At 38.9% G+C, this 23146-nt stretch overlaps 1 protein-coding gene across 4 annotated transcripts in view; it reads right to left on the reverse strand.

The window, feature by feature from the left end:
• The window catches only part of DNAAF6 (dynein axonemal assembly factor 6), a 210508-nt gene that overhangs the window by 36212 nt on the left and 151150 nt on the right, over positions 1–23146 (reverse strand). For all 4 annotated transcript variants that reach the window (XM_056808926.1, XM_056808925.1, XM_007507011.3 and 1 more), the window contains exons 2-4: positions 16415–16523; positions 8825–8897; positions 3283–3388 (exon numbers count right to left, since the gene is read on the reverse strand). In XM_056808926.1, coding sequence (XP_056664904.1) covers positions 3283–3388; positions 8825–8897; positions 16415–16510 — 275 coding nt within the window. In that variant the 5' untranslated portion in view covers positions 16511–16523. The remainder of the gene's footprint in view (positions 1–3282; positions 3389–8824; positions 8898–16414; positions 16524–23146) is intronic.

Consider the following 23146-nt stretch of genomic DNA (forward strand, 5'->3'; position numbering starts at 1 on the left):
GCCCAAAGCGCTATAAAATAGCATGTGCCCTTTGACCCAGCAATATCATTACTACATTTATATGCCAAAGTGATAAAAATCAAAAAGAAAAATAACCTATATGTATTCAAATATTTAAAGTAGCTCTTTTTGTGATAGTAAAGAATTGGAAAGTGAGGGGATGCCCATCAATTGGGGAATGACTGAGAGGGCTGTGGTATATGATTTTAGTGGAATACCATTGTGCTATAAGCAATGATGAGCAAGAGGATTTCAGAAAAACCTGGAAAGACTTACATGAACTGATGCAGAGTGAAATATGTAGAACCAAGGGAACACTATACTTTAACAGCAATATTGTATGATGGAACAACTTTGAATAACAGCTCTTCTCAGCAATACAATGGTCTAAAACATTCCCAAAAGACTCATGATAAAAAATGCCATCTGCTTTCAGAGAAAGAACTAATGAAGTCTGAATCAAGACCAAAGCATACTTTTTTATTTCCTTTCTTAATTTTTTTTGTACAATTTTCCTTCCACCAAAGGATTAATATGGAAAAATGTTTCACGTGATTGTGCATATGAAATCTATATCATCTCAGTGAGAGTGGAAGGGAGGGAAGAAAAGAATTTGAGACTCAGTTTGAAAAAACCCAGATGTTAAAAATTGTTTTTACATGTAATTTGGAAAAAAATAAAATATTATCAAATTTTTTAAAAAGGAAAGGTCTTAGGGAGCCTACCTTAATAAACAGATACAATTGATATACTTTTTAAAATTATTTTGCTTAATCATTTTAATAAGTTAACCAACTTGATTTTACATTTTAATATTAAACAAAAATATTTCTTAGAACTAACCTAACAGTATTAACTATTAATTGACTGACTCAGTGTGGCATTTTATAATAGTATAGATTTCTCTCCATCCAAGATGGCACAGTATACTTTATCTAAAAGCCAAAGTAATCCCTTCTACTAGGGAGGCTAAGGCTGGTGGAAAGAAGGAAATAATATTTATTAAGCACCTACTATATGCCAAGAGCTTTACAAATATTATCTCATTTGATCCTCATAAAAACCATAAGAGGTACATGCTACTACAATCTCCATTTTACAGTTAAGGAAACTGAGGCAGGCAGAGTTTAAGTGATTTGCCCAGGATTATCCAGCTACTAAGTGTGTGAGATCAAATTTGAATTCAGATCTTCCTTACTATCTTTTGCCTCTTTTTTATATTGATAGTGCTTAGTACAATGCCAGGCACATAGTAGATACTTAATAAATGTGCTCTATTCGCTGTGCCACTTAGCCTCTTCATTTGAGTCCAGAACGTCCGAGCTGATTGAGTTTCCACAGTAAGCCCCTGGGAGCAAGGCCACCAGACTGCCTTAAAAAAAGCAAAACCACTGATGTCAGAAAAAGGAAGCAGGTTAAAGCTTTCATATGAATCAAAATTGGGATGGGACCCAGGAGTGGTTGCTACATTTTCAACCTGAGTGAGATAGGAAGACTGTAGGGGTAAAATTTATGGTTGGACTGAATAAATTTTGAATTGGTTGCCAGGGATTTAATTACTAAATCCCAATGAATTGATCAAGTCAGAATGGCTTTTATGGTAGTTTACTTACAATAGAGGGAAGAAATTAAGGAAATGAGAGAGAGAGAGAAAGAAAGAGAGATAGCTGCTCTGGCCTGGCCTGAACCAGGCAGGAATTCAGAGGCCCCAGCCAAGGGATGTGGGGGGCCCAGACGATTAAATTTAACACGGCTTTCAGCCATGAGGCCTCCTACAAGATGAGGGATCTCTCCAGAGGCTGGTGCCTCCAGAAAAGCCAACGAAAAGGAGTCAGCCTTTTTACTCACCATGTGGCAGTCCAAAGGGAAGCAGTCTGAGATCTCAAGTCCAAAGTCCTCCACAGTCAAGTTCCAAGGGGAAGACTTCCTCACAGGAAGTGACCGTGAAATATAAAGGCAGTTCTTTGTGTCACTTCCTGTGTCTTACATGTACCAATGGTGGCTTAAACTTGGCTTTGGACTGCCCAGGGGGGCCGTCAGTTGTTTTTGATTTGTTACTTGCTAGCACACGTTGGTCATAGACCTTTCTCCCCCACAATTAATCCTTAAGTGGGGGTGTATACATTCCTGGTAGCTAAAATTCTTAAGAATAAGTAGGGTGGAGTAAATCTCAATTTCACAAGATCCAGTCTCAAAAATGGATGGATGGATGGATAAATGGATGGAAAGACAGACATATAAAGAGATAGTGAGAGAGGGATAGATGGATGGAAAGATAGATAGATAGATAAAGAGATATTGATGATAGATTAATAGATAAAAGCAATGGATGTCTCAGACCAAACTGACTAGAGTCCTACAATCCCTGACTTCCAGGGCTCCTCTACTTTTGCATCAGGTATAAGAGGTAAAGAGCCTGGAGTCAAGAAAATTTGGGTTTAAAGCCCTCTTCTGATATTAGCCATGTGATCTTTGGTAAATTCTGGAGCCTTGGACAACTTTTTAAGACTCTAAGTTACAGATGGGCTGAAAGCTGTTGAGTTCCCACTCAAATGAAATCACAGGTCTTTGATCTAGGGACAATGGGTCCCAATTACATTTAAAAAATCTTATGGCATTGAAAGTAATACTAAGCAAGAGTTTAATACTGCCTTAAAAGTATATGAAATAGTGTATTTGTTCCTACAGATTTCTAAGAAATAAGTTTGTGTAATGATTAATAATTAGAGAGAGAGAGAACATAGCCTCCCACCCATTGTGGAACACTGAACAATTAAAGGCAGCCCTTTGATACATAAACATGGTATTATAAGACAGTTAATAGGAATGCTGGTAATTTAAGGGGCTGGTTTTCTCCCACTCTGAATCCCACATTACACAAATAACTGGCATTATAGAAAAATTTATAATGGAATTGCAGTGTGTTATAGTGGAAACTTAGCTCTGTCCCTTCCTACACATGTAGTCTTTAACAAGTTATTTAGCCACTCTGGGTCTCAGTTTCTTTATCTGTAAAATTAAGGAAATGGACAAGACGATATCCAAGGTCCTCTCCAGCTTAAATCTGTGATCCTGTGATGCCACTTATTGTCAGATCATTTGGAAAGTAAAAGGTCCTATCTCTTCTTGTCTCATCCCTTTGGTACACTTGCCTTCTATCCTCTGCCTTTCCATCTTGTCAGGAATAATGCTATATACATACATCTTGTAGGAAAGAGAGCACCATCATATCCCTCGCCCACCTCATAGCAGCAGACCCATTTCTGGCTTCACTTGACTTACTCTGGCTGTTCCCGGGGGTCCCACATGTCATCAAACTCCGATCCTTCTGGCACCTCCTCCGGATCCCAGATGTCCTTTCTATTTTCAGGCTTATTTGGAGGGTTGACTAGGAAGGAAAAAAAGATAAGACTGATGTTATTATTCTAAAAAATGATTGCTGTCCTTTTCCCATACTCTTCTGGACAGCAGGAATCAAGTTATTTCTATTTGTAGCTATCAGATGAATTGCCTTTTTGTCCAATTTTATTTTTGTCTAATTTGGTAACAACCAACTTCTACCCAATAGCTCAGATGAACCATGAAGTCAGTAAGCCCATCTCCCCATACTGTGACTGGCAGAGACTAGACATTTAATAAATGCTTATTGACTGAGTCCATTAATCTGATGTGAGCGTTATAATGACGACAGACTATTTTATCCTTTAAGCCATCTCCCATCCTTGGGGAAGCAGATAAGGTACCTAAAGGGCTCTAGAAAAGCAAGTCGCTATCTAATACCAGTGAGGAGGAGGAGGAGGAGGAGGAGGAGGAGGAGGAGGAGGAGGAGAACCCTGACTAGTGCAGGTAAATGATCTCTAAGGTTCCATTTAGCTGTCCAAATCTGGGCTTGTGTGAGTGAGCAGGGTCAAACGAGGTGCTACACAGTCTCAGCTGCATGCAGATGTGAGGCTGCCAGTAGAACCAGACACACCAATGTGCACAAGCATCAAGGCCCCTGGAGACAGGCAGAGAGCTCAGCTTAAAGGGGAGCAGCCTGGGCCTGAAGGCAAGTACAGGCAAGGCACCCTCCTCAGCACCTCCTTCCTCAGCCATGACAATGACTTCCTGGTTCTTATGGAAAGACCTGCCTTTATACATCTAAACCACATGCTCTATGATTTCTATATTATTCAAGGCCCAGAATTTATTTAGAGCTTATTAGTTCTCTCTCTCTCTCCCCCTCCCTCCATACACACATATTATAATATAATAAACCCACATATAAATAAGAATGCATGCATATATTATATAATAAATATACCTGTATATGTATTATATGTGTAATATGCATGTTATATAATAAATATATGCGCATGTATTGTGTGTATAATAAATATACACACATATATATTGTATTTATAATAAATGTACATTATATTATATATAATGAGCTTACACATCATAAACAATAGCATATTATAATATAATAAACATATACACACATCATATATACCAAACATACGCCTATATTATATACACACATATATAACATGTATATACACATATTATACATATAACAAATGCACACACAAATTGTATATAATAAATATACACGTATATCATATACATACACACATGTATGTATGTATGTATGTATGTATGTATGTATGTATTGTCCCTTCACTACATAACTAGTTGGTTCCTTTAAAAATGTTCAAATTATCTTTTTTATTACCAGTGTAACAAATATCCACAAATAACAACTGGAACTTAATTTTTACCCTTTTCTTCTATCTTAGAATCAATACTGTGTATCAGTTCCAAGGCAGAAGAGTGGCAAGAGCTAGGCAATGGGAGTCAAGTGACTTAACTTGCCCAAGGGCACCAGCTAGGAAGTGTCTGAAGCTACATTTGAACGCAGGACCTTCTATCTCTAGGCCTGGCTCTCAATCCACTGAGCTATCTAGTTGGTACACACACACATACATACACCAAAATATATTTTACAGAGTTCATCTAATGGATTGTTCTTGACTAAGACAAATAAAAATTATAAGTAAATTAATATTTTTCATGTTAATGAGGGAGAGAAATATTATGAATAATTGAAATCTACAGATAGATACCCCATGAGTTTATCTTGGCCATCAGTTTCAACCTCTCAAACAAATCTCTTACTGAAGAATCTAACAATCAATTCATAACTGCGCTCTTTGTGGTGGCCCAAAACTGGAAAACGAGGGGATGCCCATCAATTGGGGAATGGCTGAGCAAATTGTGGTATATGTTGGTGATGGAATACTATTGTGCTCAGAGGAATAATAAAGTGGAGGAATTCCATGGAGACTGGAACAACCTCCAGGAAGTGATGCAGAGCGAAAGGAGCAGAACCAGGAAAACATTATACAGAGAGACTTATACACTGTGGTATAATCCAATGTAATGGACTTCTCCATTAGTGGCAATGCAAGGATCCTGAACAACTCTGAAAATATAAGAGAAAGAACACTATCCACATTCAGAGGAAACACTGTGGGAGTAGAAACACAGAAGAAAAGCATCTGCTTGATCACGTGGGTCAAGGGGGATACGGTTGGGGATATAGACTCTAAATGAACATCCCAGTGCAAACAACAGCATGGAAATGGGTTCTGATCAACGACACAAGTAATACCCAATGAAATTGTGCGTTGGCTGCAGGAAGGGTGGGTGGTGGGGAGGGAGGGAAATCATGTGATTATTGTAACCAAGGAATAATGTTCTAAATTGACTAAATAAACTAATTCAAATAAAAAAAAGAATCTAACAATCAGTAAACATAATGAATGACTAATAAACAACAGTTAGAATGCCCTTCTTTTGGAAAGATGGAGAAGTTCTCCATCAAAGAAAAGTGTTAGGAACATACCCAAAGCACCAGATTCTAGGTTAGAACAACTTTAACATATACAATTCCAAGGATTTTCTCTTATGAATTTTTTTTAAATTAGAGGCTTGAACTCTGAAATGCCTGGAAGTCAGGAAGGTAAAAGGTGGAGAAGTCAAAAGTTAGGCAATCCATAAATGAGGCAAAACAATCTTGAAGCATCCTTCAAAGCTCTCTGGTTCCATACCACACCTGTCCCTCTTCAGACATCTCACTGTCAGTGTGTGTCAATGTGTGCCAGGGCATGTCTGTGTGCACCAATCTGTGCCAATGCGTTTTGCTGATTGGGAAGAGAGCAGAAGAAAAATGTACATGACTAAAGGGTCACCATGTCCCTCTAGTGTGTGAGCTTCCTTAAAACAGCAGGCTGAGCTAAGAATGCCATCTCCAGAGGGGTGACCATGGCTGCTATGGCTCTTCCTCCCTTAGGCAAATTTGAGGAAGTGCTAGTGATGGTCAGGACCAGGCCTAGGTGAATTCCTAGTGAGGAAACTCCCTGTAGCAATGAAGATTGACAGCTATGCTGCTGTTCTGGTCTTAGTTGCCTGAGGCACCCAGAAATGAAGGTACTTGCCCAGGGTCACACAACAAAAAAAAGTTCCACCTCTGAGACTGGTTTTCTAGTCACTACATCCCCCTATGACCCTTGGTCAATATTTATATCTTTGTTAACTTGCTCCCACTTCCAAAATTGTAAATTGCAATTATCCCTTTCTGATCACACTCTCTTATCTCTCCCTAGGCCTTCATCTTTCACTATGGTCTTGAGGCTATCAGGCCTGCTTTGGTCTAGCCTTTCTTCCCTGTTCCTCAGCAGTTCAGTCTGGCTTATTCTTCCACCCTTGAAACCCTTGGCCCCTGGTCCATCTGCTGTTCAACTTGGAGTCACTCCGACTCTTTATCTTCTCTGTTCCTACTACTACTGAATATTTATAACAGCTAACATTTCTGTAGCACTTACTATGTACTAAGCATGTGTTAAATATTTTATATTATCTTACTTGATGCTCACAACAGCCCTGGGACATATGTACTATTATTATCCCCTATTTACAGATAAGGAAACTGAGGCAAATAGAGATTTTTTTTTAAGTGACTTGGCCAAGATCACATAGCTAGTAAATAACTGTGGCTGGGGTTGAACTCAGGTTTTCCTGACTCCAAATCCAACATTCGATCCACTGAGCCACCTAATTGCAAAACACTGTTGGAGGAAAGGCTGGGCTCTCTATATATTTAGCTGATCTTCACTGGGGTTTCACGGTTGGGCAGCAACATTTTGGTTCCTCCCAAATAAACTATCCCAATCACCAGAGAAGTTGCTCCAAGTTTCTTTTCTTGAGACCCACTCTGCCTATCATACTTCATGCCTACTGGAAGTTATCCATCATGACTGCCCTCATCTAGATGACTTCAAACCCTTTCTATAGGGGTGATAACCCATCTTTCCTCCTTTGCTCCAGATCCTGAGAAAGAGATGGCCTTTCATGGGACAAGCCTAACCCTTCAATTCCTGTCCTTCCTGTCTCTGATGAAAGTTTTCCCCAATGATCAGAACACACTCTTGTCTCCATCTTTACTGGCTCCTTCCCAGTTGCCTCCAGACATGGTGCAGGTCTCATCTTTGGCATTGACATCTCCTCAAGGTATTGCTGTTCATTGCCAACTTGTAGAAAGAGTAGTCTATTCTTGGGGCCTTTACTTCCTCATCACCCACTCAACCTTTCAACCTCCTACAAACTGACTTCTGACCTCATTAACTCAATGGAAATTGCCTCTCAAAAGTGACCAGCCATCTCATAATTACGTTGGCTCCTCATTTCCTCGATTTCACAGTAGCTTCTTAAACCTCTGCTTACTCTCTCCTCTTGGATGCTCTCTTCGCCCTTACCTTACCCTACATACCACTGCTCTCTCTTGGTCCCTTTCAAGTCTTACCAATTCTACCTCCACATCTGTCATTTGAACACTTGTATAGCTACTATAGGAGGTTCTTATTGACTCTCTCCTGGATTATTGCTATAGCTTCCTAATTGGTGTCTGGCTTCTTAGACTCTCCCTTCTACAATTGATCCTCCACACAGCTGTGAAAAGAAACTTCCAAAAGTACAGATCTGATGATCAGGTTATTCCTCTGCTCAAAACCGTTTGGTGGCTCCCTAGTGCTTTTAGGAGAAAATACAAACTCCTTACCTCATTTCAACATATCTTGTCAGCCTTGTTTCATATTTTTCTCCTGCATTCTGAATTACAGCCAAACTGGACAACTAGCTGATCCCCAAGCCCACCTTCCACCTCTATGTATTCACATAAATTGCCCCCTGTGTCTGAGATGTTCTTCTTTATCTCTCCCTTTTGGAATCCTCATCTTTCTTCAAAATTCCACTCAGGTAGCAGAAAGTAGGCATAGACTAATATACACCATACACCAAGATAAGTCAAAATGGATATTTGATCCAGAAATAAAGGGTGATACTATAAACAAATTAGGGGAACATGGAATAGTTTACCTGTCAGACTTATTGATAAAGGAAGGACTTATGATCAAATAAGACATAGAGAACATAATAAAAATGAAATGGATAATTTTGATTACATTAAATTAAAAAGGGTTATACAAATAGAATCCTGCTCAGGTACCATAACCTAAATTAAACCTTCCACAATTCTGCCCCTTGTTTGGAGCTTTTTTGCCTTAAATGACCTTGGCTTATTTCTATGGTTCTTTCTATGTGGTGCCCTCCCAGTAGGATGAAAGTTCCTTAAGGGCAGGGGCAGTTTTATTCTTGTCTTTGTATCCCTGGGCATAGCACAATGTCTGGCACAAATAGGTGCTAAATTGAATGGAAGTGCTACTATATTGAGGAAGCAATCAACAAACATTGACTATATTTCATGGTTTATTGAACAATATACCTTTTGATTCTTCTTTCTTTGCTGGTCCAATATTCCCAGGACTCAAGGCTCCAGTGGAAGTTGATGGATATAACTGAAAGAGTCCACAATTGTGTAAGTAATGTTTCCATAGCCCACCTGATTATTAATGATTCAAATTTGATGGTTTACAACTCTAGACCCCCCTAGCATTCTGTCAAATTAAATTGATTACCAATCCCTGATATGATGATAATATCCCACCTTGGCACAGTGATTTTCTGTTTACAGAGTACTTTCATATCCATTACCTAATTAAATAAATCCTCATGAGAACCCTCTGAGATGTCTTTCTTTTTCTGTTTTCAACAGTTTACAGGGCAGGGGAACTGAAGCTCAGAGAGAAAGTGACTTAACCAACTTACTACATGACAGAGCTCAGATTTAAGCCTATGGCTTCTGACCCCTGTCTGGTATTCCTTCTACTGCAGTAAATTACTACTATTCTCCCAAGAGAAAAAGAGGCCAAATTATTATTTTCAGTACTTGGCTTCTAGGTCTTTGCAAACCCTTAACACAGAGATGACTGGCTCTAGAGGACAGGCCTCTCTGTGGGTCAAAGGGCATGCACAGTTTAGTGCCTTTGTGGCAAGGTTTTGAGTTGCTTTTTCAGAACAGTTGGACTCATGGCACAGCTATGCCAATTGCACATTAATGTGCCTTTTTCCTCATAATGCCTCTAACAATTGTTATAACATATAGGGGTTTTTAAAAAGTAAGTTTTATTTTATATATAGTCTTCTTTTTGTTCTTTATGGATTAAAATGTTTATTGATGAGTTCATAATTAAAAAGGACATTTGGGGGGAACTAGGTGACTTGGTTGATAGAGACCAGGCCTGGAGATGGGAAGTCCTGGGTTCAGATCTGAAATTGGACACTTCCTAGATGTGTGACCCTGGGGAAGTTACTTTACTCCAATTGCTTAGCTTTTACCGCTCTTCTGCCTTGGAACCAATACTTAGTATCAATTCTAAGACAGAAGGCAAAGACTTAAAAAAAAAAAGAGGAAGAACATGAGACCTGGAAGGCAGGGCTTATTTTTTTAGAGGTTTTGAATCTTCAGCATTTAGTGCAGTGCCTGGTACATAGTAGGTGTTTAATAAATGTTTGTTGATTGATTGATTGAATTGATGTTCCAGAGGTAGTCCAAAAGCTGAGCTTATTTCCTAGGTGACCTCCACACTAGAAACAATCAAACTAGTCTAAGTTCTTTCATTCAGCAAGCATTTGTTAAACACCCACTATGTGCCAGGCACTCCGCTGGGTGCTAAGGACACAAAAACAATGTGCCAGGCACTCCGCTGGGTGCTAAGGACACAAAAACAAAAATAGCTGTGTCAAACTTGAAAGAGAAATAGGATCACTAAACCATATATCTCCATGGGCTGCATATTGACTTAGAAAACCACAAATTAACATTATCTATGTTCTATTGCATTTTTGTTTATTTTGTTAAATATTTCCCAATGACTAGCTTTTTCCATCTGGTTCCCAATGCACTGGGGAGCTTTGCTGGTTGCAGTTGACATTTCTGGTATAGAGAACCAGCTGTTTAGTCTCCAAGTTACCTATAGGAGTCACTAGAAAACAATCTTATTTCTTTTCCCAGAAGGCATACCTATCTGGAAAACAAAACTGTGAATTTAAACAGCAGTAAAACTTCTTCAGTACGGTGTCTGAAAATGCACTATGGGAACCATGAATTTTAGTACATCTTTTGTTTTTATATCCTCTAGATTTCCTATACCAGAGAGCCACCCCTTATAATAAAATTTTTTTTAAATCAAGGGGAAGATTAGGAAAAATATTCAATGAAACTGATCCATATATCATACAATATGACATTATCTGCAGTGTCCCATATTCATACCCAGTACCTCTGCAAAGGAATGGCCGAGGTGTCTTCTCCTATCCCTTCTTTGGGTCTAAGTCTGTTCTTCCTAATTTAGCAATACTTGTTTTTTATTGTTTTGAGGTAATTGTTCCATTTACACTGCTGTAGTCATTTTGCATTATTTTCCTGACTCTGCTTATTCCACTCTGCATCAGCACAAAGAGGTCTTCCCGTGCTTTTCTGTATCCATCATTGTTTCTTGGAGCACAGGCATAGTCCATTATATTTGTGGACCACAGTTTGTATAACTATTCTCCAATCAATGGACATCCATTTGGTTTCCAATTTTTTGCTACCACAAAAAGGCTACTATGAACATTTTGGCATCTATGGGGACTTTCTTTTTGTCATCAACCTCTCTGGGGTATACATGTTGCACACATTCTTATGTAGCAATCCTAATTCTGTAATACACACTGGGTCTTTTTTATCAGTAACTTTCAGGCCTTTTGATAAATGAGCAATTGCTGAAACACTCGTAGCCAGTACAAAGTCTTTTTGGTGCATAAAGACTTGTTTTATTGATTGCTCCCTTCCATAGAACATTAAAATCATTAAAATCAGTAGAAATAAAGTACATTCAGTTCTTGATAAAATTAATAGGCTCTCCATGGGCTTTACTGATCAGATCAGTCTATTCGAACAGAGAAGGGAGTTTCAGCTTACTAATTTAAAGAAGACAAATGATTTAAAACTTGTTTCTCAAATGAAAATATCAAACTGGGTAGTGACAGCATTCAGAAGCTTCTAGTAATTTGTTGTCTATGAAAGATAGCACTTTAAGACTGTACCAAGGATCCACATCCAATAATTTGAGCAGTCTATCCTTGCCAGTCTCATTGCTTTGTGACTTGTGCTATGGGCTGTTCTTGGTTTAAAATATTTGAAATGCTGTCAAATTGATCTCAGAGACTTGAAGTCCTTTCCCTGACACCTCGTGGCTGACTGGGTGACCCTGGGCAAGTCATTTAATATCCAGTGTCCTGGGCAGTTCTCGTAATCTGACTATACATTGTAGTCTGTACTACATTGCTACCCACTAGCATTGTAAAAGGTTAGTTCTCTCACTAGCAGTCTCCTTGCCCGTCCCAATTCCTATTGACTTTTGGGTGACCTATAAGTTAAAGAAAATAATAAGTATTTTCTTTCTAATATCAGGAATTCTTGCCAGTTTAGTTCTCAGTGAGGTTGGTACAAACAAAGCAATGTTCAGGCAGGAAGGCTCTTGCTGTGACAAAGAGTAGGTTTTAAGAAAATCATTCTGGTGATATTTCTTCAATTCCCAAATGAACACATGCTAAAGAGAAGTCAGCAGCTTTTCTACTGCAAAATGTAATTGCTTATTAACAATATCATCAGGGTAGCTAGGTGGCTCAGTGGATAGGGAGCCAGATCCAGAAATAGGAGGTCTTAGGGTCAAATCTGGCCTTGGATACTCCCTAACTGTGTGGTCCTAGGCAAGTCACTTAACCCCAATTTCCTCCCTTCCTGCTCTTCCACCTTAGAACCAATACTTAATGTTGTGAAAGGAAATTCTAGGTTCTCTTTGTCTATTCTGAGTTTGCACTTGTGAAAAGGGAATCCTTTGTTCTCTTTGTCTAGTTGGAGTTAATGCTTTGGAATAACAATAACTTAAGTACTCTTACTTAGTACCTCACTAGACTGAAGACAGGATTAACTCTCTTCTACTTTTGAATTACCCATACTTAACCCCAAAGTAAGGGAAGTCCACAAACTCTTACTCCTAGGAGGAGAGTTAACACCTTTATAGGTAAGAAGCCAACAAGATACTTGAAAGAGCTCAATCCTTTTTTCTAACTCAAACAGCCAGAAGCCTTTGAATTCTTTTAAGAGCTGGGGGTGGGGGGAGGCAGCTGGGTGGCTCAGTGGATTGAGAGCCAGGTCTACAAATGGGAGGTCCTAGGTTCAAATATGGCCTCAAACACTTCCCAACTGGGTGACCCTGGGCAAGTCACCTAATTCCCATTGCCTAGCCCTTACTATTCTTCTGCCTTGGAGCCAATACACAGTATTCACTCTAAGGTGGAAGGTTTAAATTTTGAAAAAAAAATTTAAGAGTTCACACACACAGAACCTTGTGGTTCCAAAGGTGTGAATTCTAGGATGAGTTGCTACCTTCAGAGGATGAGAGGTGTGACAATTTTGGAAACTATAGGAAACCACCATAAAAGTCACAAAATCCTCAGGCTGGCAGTCTGGTGAAGTTGAATCTTGTGGAGAGTGTCTCCTGCAGATAGTCTTCGAGGAAACCTCATTGGATACTGAATCGTGGATCCTGACTTCAACGTAGACTCTGACTCCTGGACTTTGGGTGAGTGAAATGGCTGACTCCCTTCCTAGTTTCCTAAGAGACTAGCTTCCATCTTGGAGAAGGCTACGTGATTACTCACTACCACTAGCCCTCTTGGCTGAGGACTAGTGTAGATATTTTCTCTAACCTCTTTCACATTTCTCTACTTTATTGTTTCCCCTCTATTTTGGTAAATAAACTGCATCCAACCACTAAATTTAACCTTTACAGTGTCAATTCTGATAGAAGGCCAGAGTTTTAAAAGAACCATATTCTTACTACACTATATTTGTATAGCACTTCACAATTTATGTGCTTTTATACCCATTATTTCAAAAGATTAATATCATCCTCTCCAGTGCATCAGTGCTTCAAGATTGGAATGCCTAAATATCTCCAGCTTGCTTAAAACCCAGACATACATAATCACTACATTATGACAATAATTTCCACTCTCAGTTATGATCTCACTCAATCAACAAGCATGTATTCGGAGTCTACTGTGTGCCAGGCCTTATACTAGGAATACCAAGTAAAGTGAAAGATGGTCCCTGCCCTCAAGTCTAACCGGGGAGACAACATACAAACAACTGTGACATGTGTATGATATGACATCTGAAATACGACAAGATATATAAAGAGGAACTGGAAAGTAACCTCAAAGTGAAAGGGACTAGCAATTAGGGGAACTAGGAAAGGACTCCGGTTGAAGATGAGATTTGAGCTGAATCTTGAAAGAGATCAGGGATTCCTTCTAAAAAACAGAAGGAGAGAGAGAGAGAGAGAGAGAGAGAGAGAGAGAGAGAGAGAGAGAGAGAGAGAGAGAGAGAGAGAGAGAGGGAGAGAGAGGGAGAGAGAGACAGAGAGAGACAGAGAGAGTATTCCAGGCAAGGTGAACAGTCCATGCAAAAGCCCAGTGATAGGAGATGGGCTGCCACCTAGAAGGAACAGCAAGGATGTCAATATGGCTGGATCACAGCAAATGTGGAGGAGAGTAAGGTAGCCCCTCTGGGTTCTTCCAGGTTCTTGTATTTTCCCTAGAACACAGTTAGATGTAAATAACTCTCCCTATGTTTAAACATTCATGGTTCAATGTTGCAGTGGAATAAATCCTTTTTTCTGGCTCTGTTCCAGTTCCAATTGTCACTTCCTGTCATTCCCAATCTCTGTAGGGCAGCAGATTTGATTTTCATAGATGTCTTTAATGACACCGCCCTGGACCATTTTCAGGAGGTGGTCGCCAGACAATTATTTTCCTGCTGTTTCAGCTAACTAAGCACAGAGGAGCCCATGTACCTCATTCTCCTCTATTGCCTTCTTATTTCTTTCTCCTGTGTCTCACTTTTATAGATTCTAAGCACTTATTAATTTCCAGCTTTCAGGTTTTGTTTTATTCTTTCTATACTTTTCCCCAACTAAAACTTTCTGGTTCCACAACCTGACCTCTTTGTAGGCCTGGATTATTACATTCTTCTCCTTTGCAAATTCAATTTCCATTTTATGACTAAGGTCTACCCTTCTCTATCAAATCTACCCTAGGAGGGGAGTCCCAAGGACTCGGTGATTATCTCTATTGTCTAATGGTAACATTGAACTTGTCACTCATCCAGACTATACATCTTTCTAAACTTGGGGAATTAATGCTTTGGAAAGAATATGCTGGTTCATTGTGATGGTAGTTTACCATTTCATGATAAAACAATTTCCCAATTCCCATAATGAAATACTTCATTAAAAAATGTAACAATAACAAAATACATTTCTTTCAGATCCATGGATTTTGCTCTATTAAATAGATTTATGGCAAACATGTTTATTTGGCCTCATATAAATGGTTTGCCAGCCAGGGTTCACAATTATCCCAAACTGAAGGGATTTCATGAAAATACTCCTGTCATCTTGGGAGCGCTGGCTGGCCCAGAAGAAGTTGTCATAGGTGTCCCATTGCAGAAGTGCAGTAATATGGGACCCCTTCCCTCACTGAAATATCCCTGACTTATAGTTCTCTTCAGGGAAACACTAGAGGATCCTTTTTAGATTCAAGCTAGGCCTCAAAACACTCTGAAATTTGACCCATGATGTTTCCTGTGCCTGTATCTACTTTACAGGTAAGTCAGACAAATCAAGGGAGTAGGGAGAGGGAATTTTGAGCCAATAGGTTCAACAATACTGTTCTAATCAATAGTGGTCAAACATTTTGAAAGGTAGTTGTTAAAAAAGATAGGAGACACAAATGTTCTAGGCTATAAAAATGATGACTATAAATAATAGAGAGAAGCATGAAAAGATCCATGAACTGAAACAAAGTATAGTAAGCAGAATGAGGAAAACAATATACAGTCATGCAATGAGCATTTATTAAATGCTTAAAAAATCAATCAACATTTATTAAGGACCTGCTCTGTGTCAGGTGCTTTGCTAAATGCTGGGGATACAAAAAAAGGCAAAAAATTAGTACTTGCCCTCAAGGAGCTTGCAGCCTAAAGACAACATGCAAACAAATCTGTACATAAATGTTATGAATAGGGGCATCTGGGTTGCTCAGTGGATAGAGTGCCAGGTCTAGAGAGGGGAGGTCCTGGGTTCAAATGTGGCCTCATCCACACTTCCTAGCTGTGTGACCCTGGGTGAGTCACAACACTGATTGCCTAGTCCTTGCTGCTTTTTTGCCTTGGAACTTATACTTGGTATGGATTCTAAGAAAGATGGTAAGGGTTAAAAAAGAAAATGAAATGAATGTTCTGAATTATGCTCATCAAGTTTGGTCATTTAGAAGAGAAGAAAAAATGCACCTCCTTCCCTTCTTTGTAGAGGTGGGGGACTGGGGAGTAGAGTACTGCATACACTCAGACTTATTTGACATGGCATTTAGTGCTACTGAGCTTATTGTCCCTGACTTTTGTGTTCTTTTGTTAGAAGAGGTGGCTCTTGGGAGGGAATAGAGGATGACTTAAAACAAAAGATATCCATAAAAATGAGAAAATCAATTCAAGTTAGACAGAGACAGATAGAGAGGAGGGGGAGACAGAGATAAAGAAGAGAGGAAGGAGAGAGACAGAGAGAGAGAGACAGAGACAGAGAGAGAGAGAGAGAGAGAGAGAGAGAGAGAGAGAGAGAGAGAGAGAGAGAGAGAGAGAGAGAGAGAGAATGGTGATTGTTGCTACCATAGTTACAGTCCCGCTTTCCTACACAGTGTTTGGGAAGATTTGGTTTGAGTGTTTATCAGATGTTCTCGAGGTTATGCTTATATGTAAGATCTATAAAACGTTCTGAGCCAGCCTCCAACCCCAGCAATCTTGACACAGGAATGCCATGACCTGGCACTGCCAGGCAGCCTAACACTCAAGCACTGTATAGACACTTACCACCTGGTCCAAGGCATCCTCCTCTTCTTCTGGAGAGCTGAGCAGCTTGGAGAGGGCCTGCAGAGCAGATGTCGAACATACATTTTCAAGGTCCATGTCTCTTGATTTCCTAGGGTTAGGGGTACATAACAACCAAGAACCATTTTATCCAAACACTTTCTTAACCAGGGAAAAATAGATAAAGAAATGCTTGCTCCTCCCAGCCCCCTAAACACTCTCCCCTTGAATGATTTAACGATCTTCTGTTCCTCCTAGAGACATTTTGGTACCTCTCAGGCAAGGGCTGAGCAGCAGTGTCAGACCTTGGTCCTGCTTTCCTCAGCTTCTACACTTTCACCACAATTCATCAAACATTTATTGAACATCTACTGCATGCACAGAACTGTTAGGTAATACAGGACGTATTAAGGAAATATTCCCCAAGAATTTATAATCTACTTGGAAATATAAACACATGCATGAAGCAACTCAACGCCAATTCCCAGGCAATATGGTAAAAGGTGCATGAGGCTATAGTACAGACTATCCCCATTTGGGGGCATATACTCATATAACCACAGGCTGTTATTGCTAGAAGGGACTCTGAAGATCTTCTACTGACAATGCTGCTGTCTGTTTTTTAAATCATGTTAAATAGCTGATTTTTTTCCAAATTACATGCTGATAGAATTTTTTACTTTATTAAATGCAACTTAATTGTTGCCATCTTTCTTAATTTATTAAACAAACTGAATAGAATCTAGTATGCACTTCAATAAAATTTTTAATAATCATTTTCTGACATTTTGAGATCTGGGTTCTTTTTTTCCCCCGGGTCCTACATGTATTATCCTGCAAATCAAATTTCAATATTATTCATTTTGTTAAGTGAATAATCTTATAGAACCAAACCCCCAAAACATATAACCAAATAAACAAGTGATAAATTATATGTTTTCATTTGCATTTCTATTCCAGCAGTTCTTTCTCTACAGGTGGGTAGCATTCTTTGTCGTAAGTCCCTCAGAATTGTCCTGCATCCTTGGATTGCTGTTAGTAGCAAAGTCTATCACATTTGGCAATCTGTGTTCTTTCTCTCCCTCCCGCTTCTCTCTCCTCTCCAAGATGGCAAGTAATATGCTATACATTATATATGTGTTATCATATGATACAGATTTTCATGTTCATCATATTGGAAAAGAAGATACATGTTGCTTACCCTAGAGAAAAATTCAGAGGAAATAAAGTGAGGGAAGATATGTACCATGTTAATTTAAAAACAAATGTCACCAACATATATGTTAAAGTTCTACCCAATTCCTTCATGGGTTTGACTACATAAATGACCTTGAACAGCCACTAAGTCCAAATATTGCATTAAAACAAAGTAAATGAAAGACCAGAGCTCTGTGGAAAGTTCGATATCCAAGCACAGAAAGCAAGAGAAACATGAAAAGGTAAATATGAAAGAAAGGGAAAAGGAGATAAATCTTATCTTTTTCTTTAAGTCAAACTCTCTTCTATAAGGACTACATTTACATCAAATTATATATATTAATATGCGGGGAAAATGTTTTGTGTAACTCTCATAAATTGTATCATCATAAGAGTAGTTAGAAGAAACATGCATAGGGAAAGATTGGGGCATTAAGAAGATTTGGGGAAAGTGGGGACAAAAAAAGGAAAAGGGAGGGGGGAACTGTCGATAATACTAAGATTAACTTCAAGAAATAGGGGGGGGAAATCAATAGAATAATCTTTCCCATATAAAGATACACATGGGAAGGGGAGGGGAAGAACTCTCATATGAGAAGGAGAGGAAGAGAGCGTGAAGTGGAATTACTTAAACCTTACTCTCAGTGAAATCAAATCTGAGAGGGAAGAACATCTAGATCCAGTGGGATCCTGAATTCTATCTTATCCATTAGGGCAAGAAAGAAAGGAAAATTAAGGAGGGGGTGGGGGGAGGGAGTACAAAAAGGGAGGGAAGGAGAGGGGGAAGGGGAAGGGAGCATAAAAAGGGAGGGGCTAGAAAGGGAAGCATCTCAAGGGAGGGGACTAGGGGGACTGACCTAAAGTAAATCACTGGTTCAAAAGGAGAAAGCTAAAGAAGAAAGGTCAGAACTAGGGGAAGATATCAAAATGCCAGCGAATCCACAAATGACAATCATAACTTTGAACGTGAATGGGATGAACTCACCCATAAAACTTAGACAAATAGCAGATTGGATTAGAACCCAAAACCCTACCATATGTTGTCTTCAAGAAACACATATGAGACGGGTTGATACTCACAAGGTTAGAAATAAAGGCTGGAGTAAGACCTTTTGGGCCTCAACTGATAGAAAGAAGACAGGAGTTGCAATCATGATATCTGACAAAGCCAAAGCACAAATAGACGTGATCAAAAGGGATAGGGAAGGTAAATATATTCTGCTAAAAGGGAGTATAGACAATGAGGAAATATCACTAATCAACATGTATGCACCAAATGGTATAGCATCCAAATTTTTAATAGAGAAACTAGGAGAATTGAAGGAGGAAATAGACAGTAAAACCATATTAGTGGGAGACTTGAACCAACCACTATCAAATTTAGATAAATCAAACCAAAAAATAAACAAGAAAGAGGTAAAAGAGGTGAATGAAATCTTAGAAAAATTAGAGTTAATAGACATATGGAGAAAAATAAATAGGGACAAAAAAGAATACACCTTCTTTTCAGCACCACATGGCACATTCACAAAAATAGATCCTACACTAGGTCATAGAAACATGGCACTCAAATGCAGAAAAGCAGAAATAATAACTGTAGCCTTTTCAGATCACAAGGCAATTAAAATATTGATCGGCAAGGGTACATGGAGACCCAAATCAAAAATTAATTGGAAATTAAATAACATGATACTCCAAAATCGGATAGTTAGAGAAGAAATCATAGAAACAATTAACAATTTCGTTGAAGAAAATGACATCGGCGAAACATCCTTTCAAACCTTATGGGATGCAGCCAAGGCAGTACTTAGAGGAAAATTCATATCCCTGAGTGCATATATTAACAAATTAGGGAGGACAGAGACCAAGGAATTGGAAATGCAAATCAAAAAACTTGAGAATGAACAAATTAAAAAACCCCAGAAGAAAACCATACTAGAGATCCTCAAAATTAAGGGAGAAATTAATAAAATAGAAAGTGACAGAACTATTAAGCTAATAAATAAGACCAGAAGCTGGTACTTTGAAAAAACAGACAAAATAGACAAAGTACTGGTTAATCTAATTTAAAAAAAGGAAAGAAGAAAGGCAAATTAACAGCATCAAGGATGAAAAGGGGGATCTCACCTCCAATGAAGAGGAAATTAAGGCAATCATTAAAAACTACTTTGCCCAACTATATGGCAATAAATATACCAACCTAGATGATATGGATGAATATTTACAAAAATATAAATTGCCTAGACTAACAGAAGAAGAAATAGTTTTCTTAAATAATCCCATATCAGAAAAAGAAATCCAAAAGGCCATCAAAGAACTTCCTAAGAAAAAATCCCCAGGGCCTGATGGATTCACCAGTGAATTCTATCAAACATTCAGAGAACAGTTAATCCCAATACTATACAAACTATTTGCCATAATAAGCAAAGAGGGAGTTCTACCAAACTCCTTTTATGACACAAGCATGGTACTGATTCCAAAACCAGGCAGGCCAAAAACAGAGAAAGAAAACTATAGACCAATCTCCCTAATGAATATAGATGCAAAAATCTTAAATAGGATACTAGCAAAAAGACTCCAGCAAGTGATTAGAAGGGTCATCCACCATGATCAAGTAGGATTTATACCAGGGATGCAGGGCTGGTTCAATATTAGGAAAACTATCCACATAATTGACCACATCAACAAGCAAACCAACAAGAATCACATGATTATCTCAATAGATGCAGAAAAAGCCTTTGATAAAATACAACACCCATTCCTACTAAAAACACTAGAAAGCATAGGAATAGAAGGGTCATTCCTAAAAATAATAAACAGTATATATCTAAAACCATCAGCTCATATCATCTGCAATGGGGATAAACTAAATCCATTCCCATTAAGATCAGGAGTGAAACAAGGATGCCCATTATCACCTCTATTATTTGACATTGTATTAGAAACACTAGCAGTAGCAATTAGAGAAGAAAAAGAAATTGAAGGCATTAAAATAGGCAAGGAGGAGACCAAATTATCGCTCTTTGCAGATGACATGATGGTCTACTTAAAGAATCCTAGAGATTCAACCAAAAAGCTAATCGAAATAATCAACAACTTTAGCAAGGTTTAGCAAGACAAAAGACTGTCTGCCCTTTGATCCAGCTATAGCACTGCTGGGCTTGTACCCCAAAGAGATAATGGACAAAAAGACTTGTACAAAAATATTCATAGCTGCACTCTTTGTGGTGACCAAAAATTGGAAAACGAGGGGATGCCCATCAATTGGGGAATGGCTGAACACATTGTGGTATATGTTGGTGATGGAATACTATTGTGCTAAAAGGAATAATAAAGTGGAGGAATTCCATGGAGACTGGAACAACCTCCAGGAATTGATGCAGAGTGAGAGGAGCAGAACCAGGAGAACATTGTACACAGAGACTGATAAACTGTGGTACAATCGAAAGTGATGGACTTCTCCATTAGTATCAATGCAATTTCCCTGAACAATCTGCAGGGAACTAAAAAAAATACTACCCACAAGCAGAGGATAAACTGTGGGAGTAAAAACACCGATGAAAAGCAACTGCTTGACTACAGGGTTGGAGGGGATATGACTGAGGAGAGACTCTAAATGAACACTATAATGCAAATTCCAACAACAGGGAAATGGGTTCGAGTCAAGAACACATGTGATAACCAGTGGAATCATGCGTCGGCTATGGGAGAGGGAAAGGCGGGGTGGAGGAGGGGGGAGGGGAGGAAAAGAAAATGATCTTTGTTTCCAGTGAATAATGTATGAAAACGACCAAATAAAATAAAGTTTAAAAAAAACAAAGTAAATGCCTAAAGTATTCACTAGTATCAAGGAAAATGTCCTAAACAGTATTATTGTTGAATGAAATAGTGTGTGTTCCATTCCTGAAACCCACAGAAGAATGTGGGAATCAGAGTTCTCACTCATAGCATTGTTATCATCCCTTTCTCATGCAAGACACTGTGGTTCCCTTGGAACTCACTCATTGGGATTTGAATCTAGGAAACCTTGTCCTGTCTATCTGCTTCTGGAAAAAAATGGAATCCTTCCAAATAGATGTGGTCGTAGTATGGAAAAGGCAACAGAATTGATCCATGGAGGCAGAAAAGGGAATAAGCAAGGAATAAAGTGGTCTTTCCACTCCAACGGGACTTTTATTTCAGATGATATTTAAGCATTACTAGCATATCTTTTCTTAGATTAGTTCCCACGTTTTTGAAAACGCAAAGTGATCAAATGAGAGGGAAGAGCAAGAATAAATAAGTCATACTCATAAGATGAGTTGATAGCGAAACCACCATCTTTGTGCTCTGACATCACAGTCTCTGATATGTTGTAATAGTAACTAGCAATGGTATTCATAAAAACAAAGATAGGAGGAACAGTTAGGTTAGATCATATAAAGACAGAAGGCATCAAGAACTTCTTTAAAGATCCAATAGAGACCTTTAATGTCAATAGCATGAAAATGTGCGGCCTTATTACACTTAGTGGGGCTGGCAAAAGGATTAGGTCAGTTGTAGAGATGGGTTGTGTGGAATATGGATGGCCCATTAGTTCATAAAAGGGCACAAATTCCTGATGGGTTGTCCTAGCAGAGCTCTATCATATAACAACGTTTTCACTGCAACTCTGTTGGGCCATGACATTAGGAAAGCCTGAATCAGATGGTATCCATCAAATGATTCAGACTTCAACATAGAGGATCATGTGTTAAATGCTTACTTTCAACCAGGGCCAAGTGCCAGGTTAGCAGCTGTTCTGATGGAGAATAATTTTCTGCTGCTAGAGACAAGACATTGAACCAGAGATCACTTCTTCCAAATAGGCCATCATAGACTTCAGATGCTGAGATCACTGTTGGCTATAGAAACCTGGAGGACCTCTGGGGACAATGGGGACAGAAGGGTTCATTATATGTCCTCAAAAATTCATAGAACTATAAAAGGAACATAGTTCTCCTTTAGTCCAACTGTCTCATTTTATACATAAAGAAGTTGAGCCCCAGGAGAGAAAACGACTTATTCAGGGTTACATAAGTAAGTAGAAAAAGCGTAATTTGAACCCAGGTCTGGCTTCAATGCTCTTTTTTTTTTTAACCTTTACCTTTCATCTTAGAATCAACACTATGTATTGGTTCTAAGGCAGAAGAGTGGTAAGGGCTGGGCAATGGGGGTGAAGTGACTTTGCCCAGGGTCACAAGACTAGGAAGTGTCTGAGGCCAAATTTGAGCCCAGGACCTCCTGTCTCTAGGCCTGGCTCTCAATCCACTGAGCCATCCAGCTGCCCCCTGACTTCAATACTCTTTCCATCACACTATATTGTTAGTCTTCTTCATAACCCAATAGATAGGTCTCAGAAGGATGCCCATATAGAAAATATACTCCTTTCCAAAATCAAAAAGGGTTTTCTCTGCCTAACCTTGGGTTTCCTTTTTAGTATAATGTTGAGCTAGGTAGAGGAGCTCAGTCCTCATGGGGCCAGGGATATATCGGACAAGTTCCTCCCATTGTCTTCTC

This window comes from Monodelphis domestica, chromosome X (assembly GCF_027887165.1).
Source record: "Monodelphis domestica isolate mMonDom1 chromosome X, mMonDom1.pri, whole genome shotgun sequence".
Lineage (NCBI taxonomy): Eukaryota > Metazoa > Chordata > Mammalia > Didelphimorphia > Didelphidae > Monodelphis > Monodelphis domestica.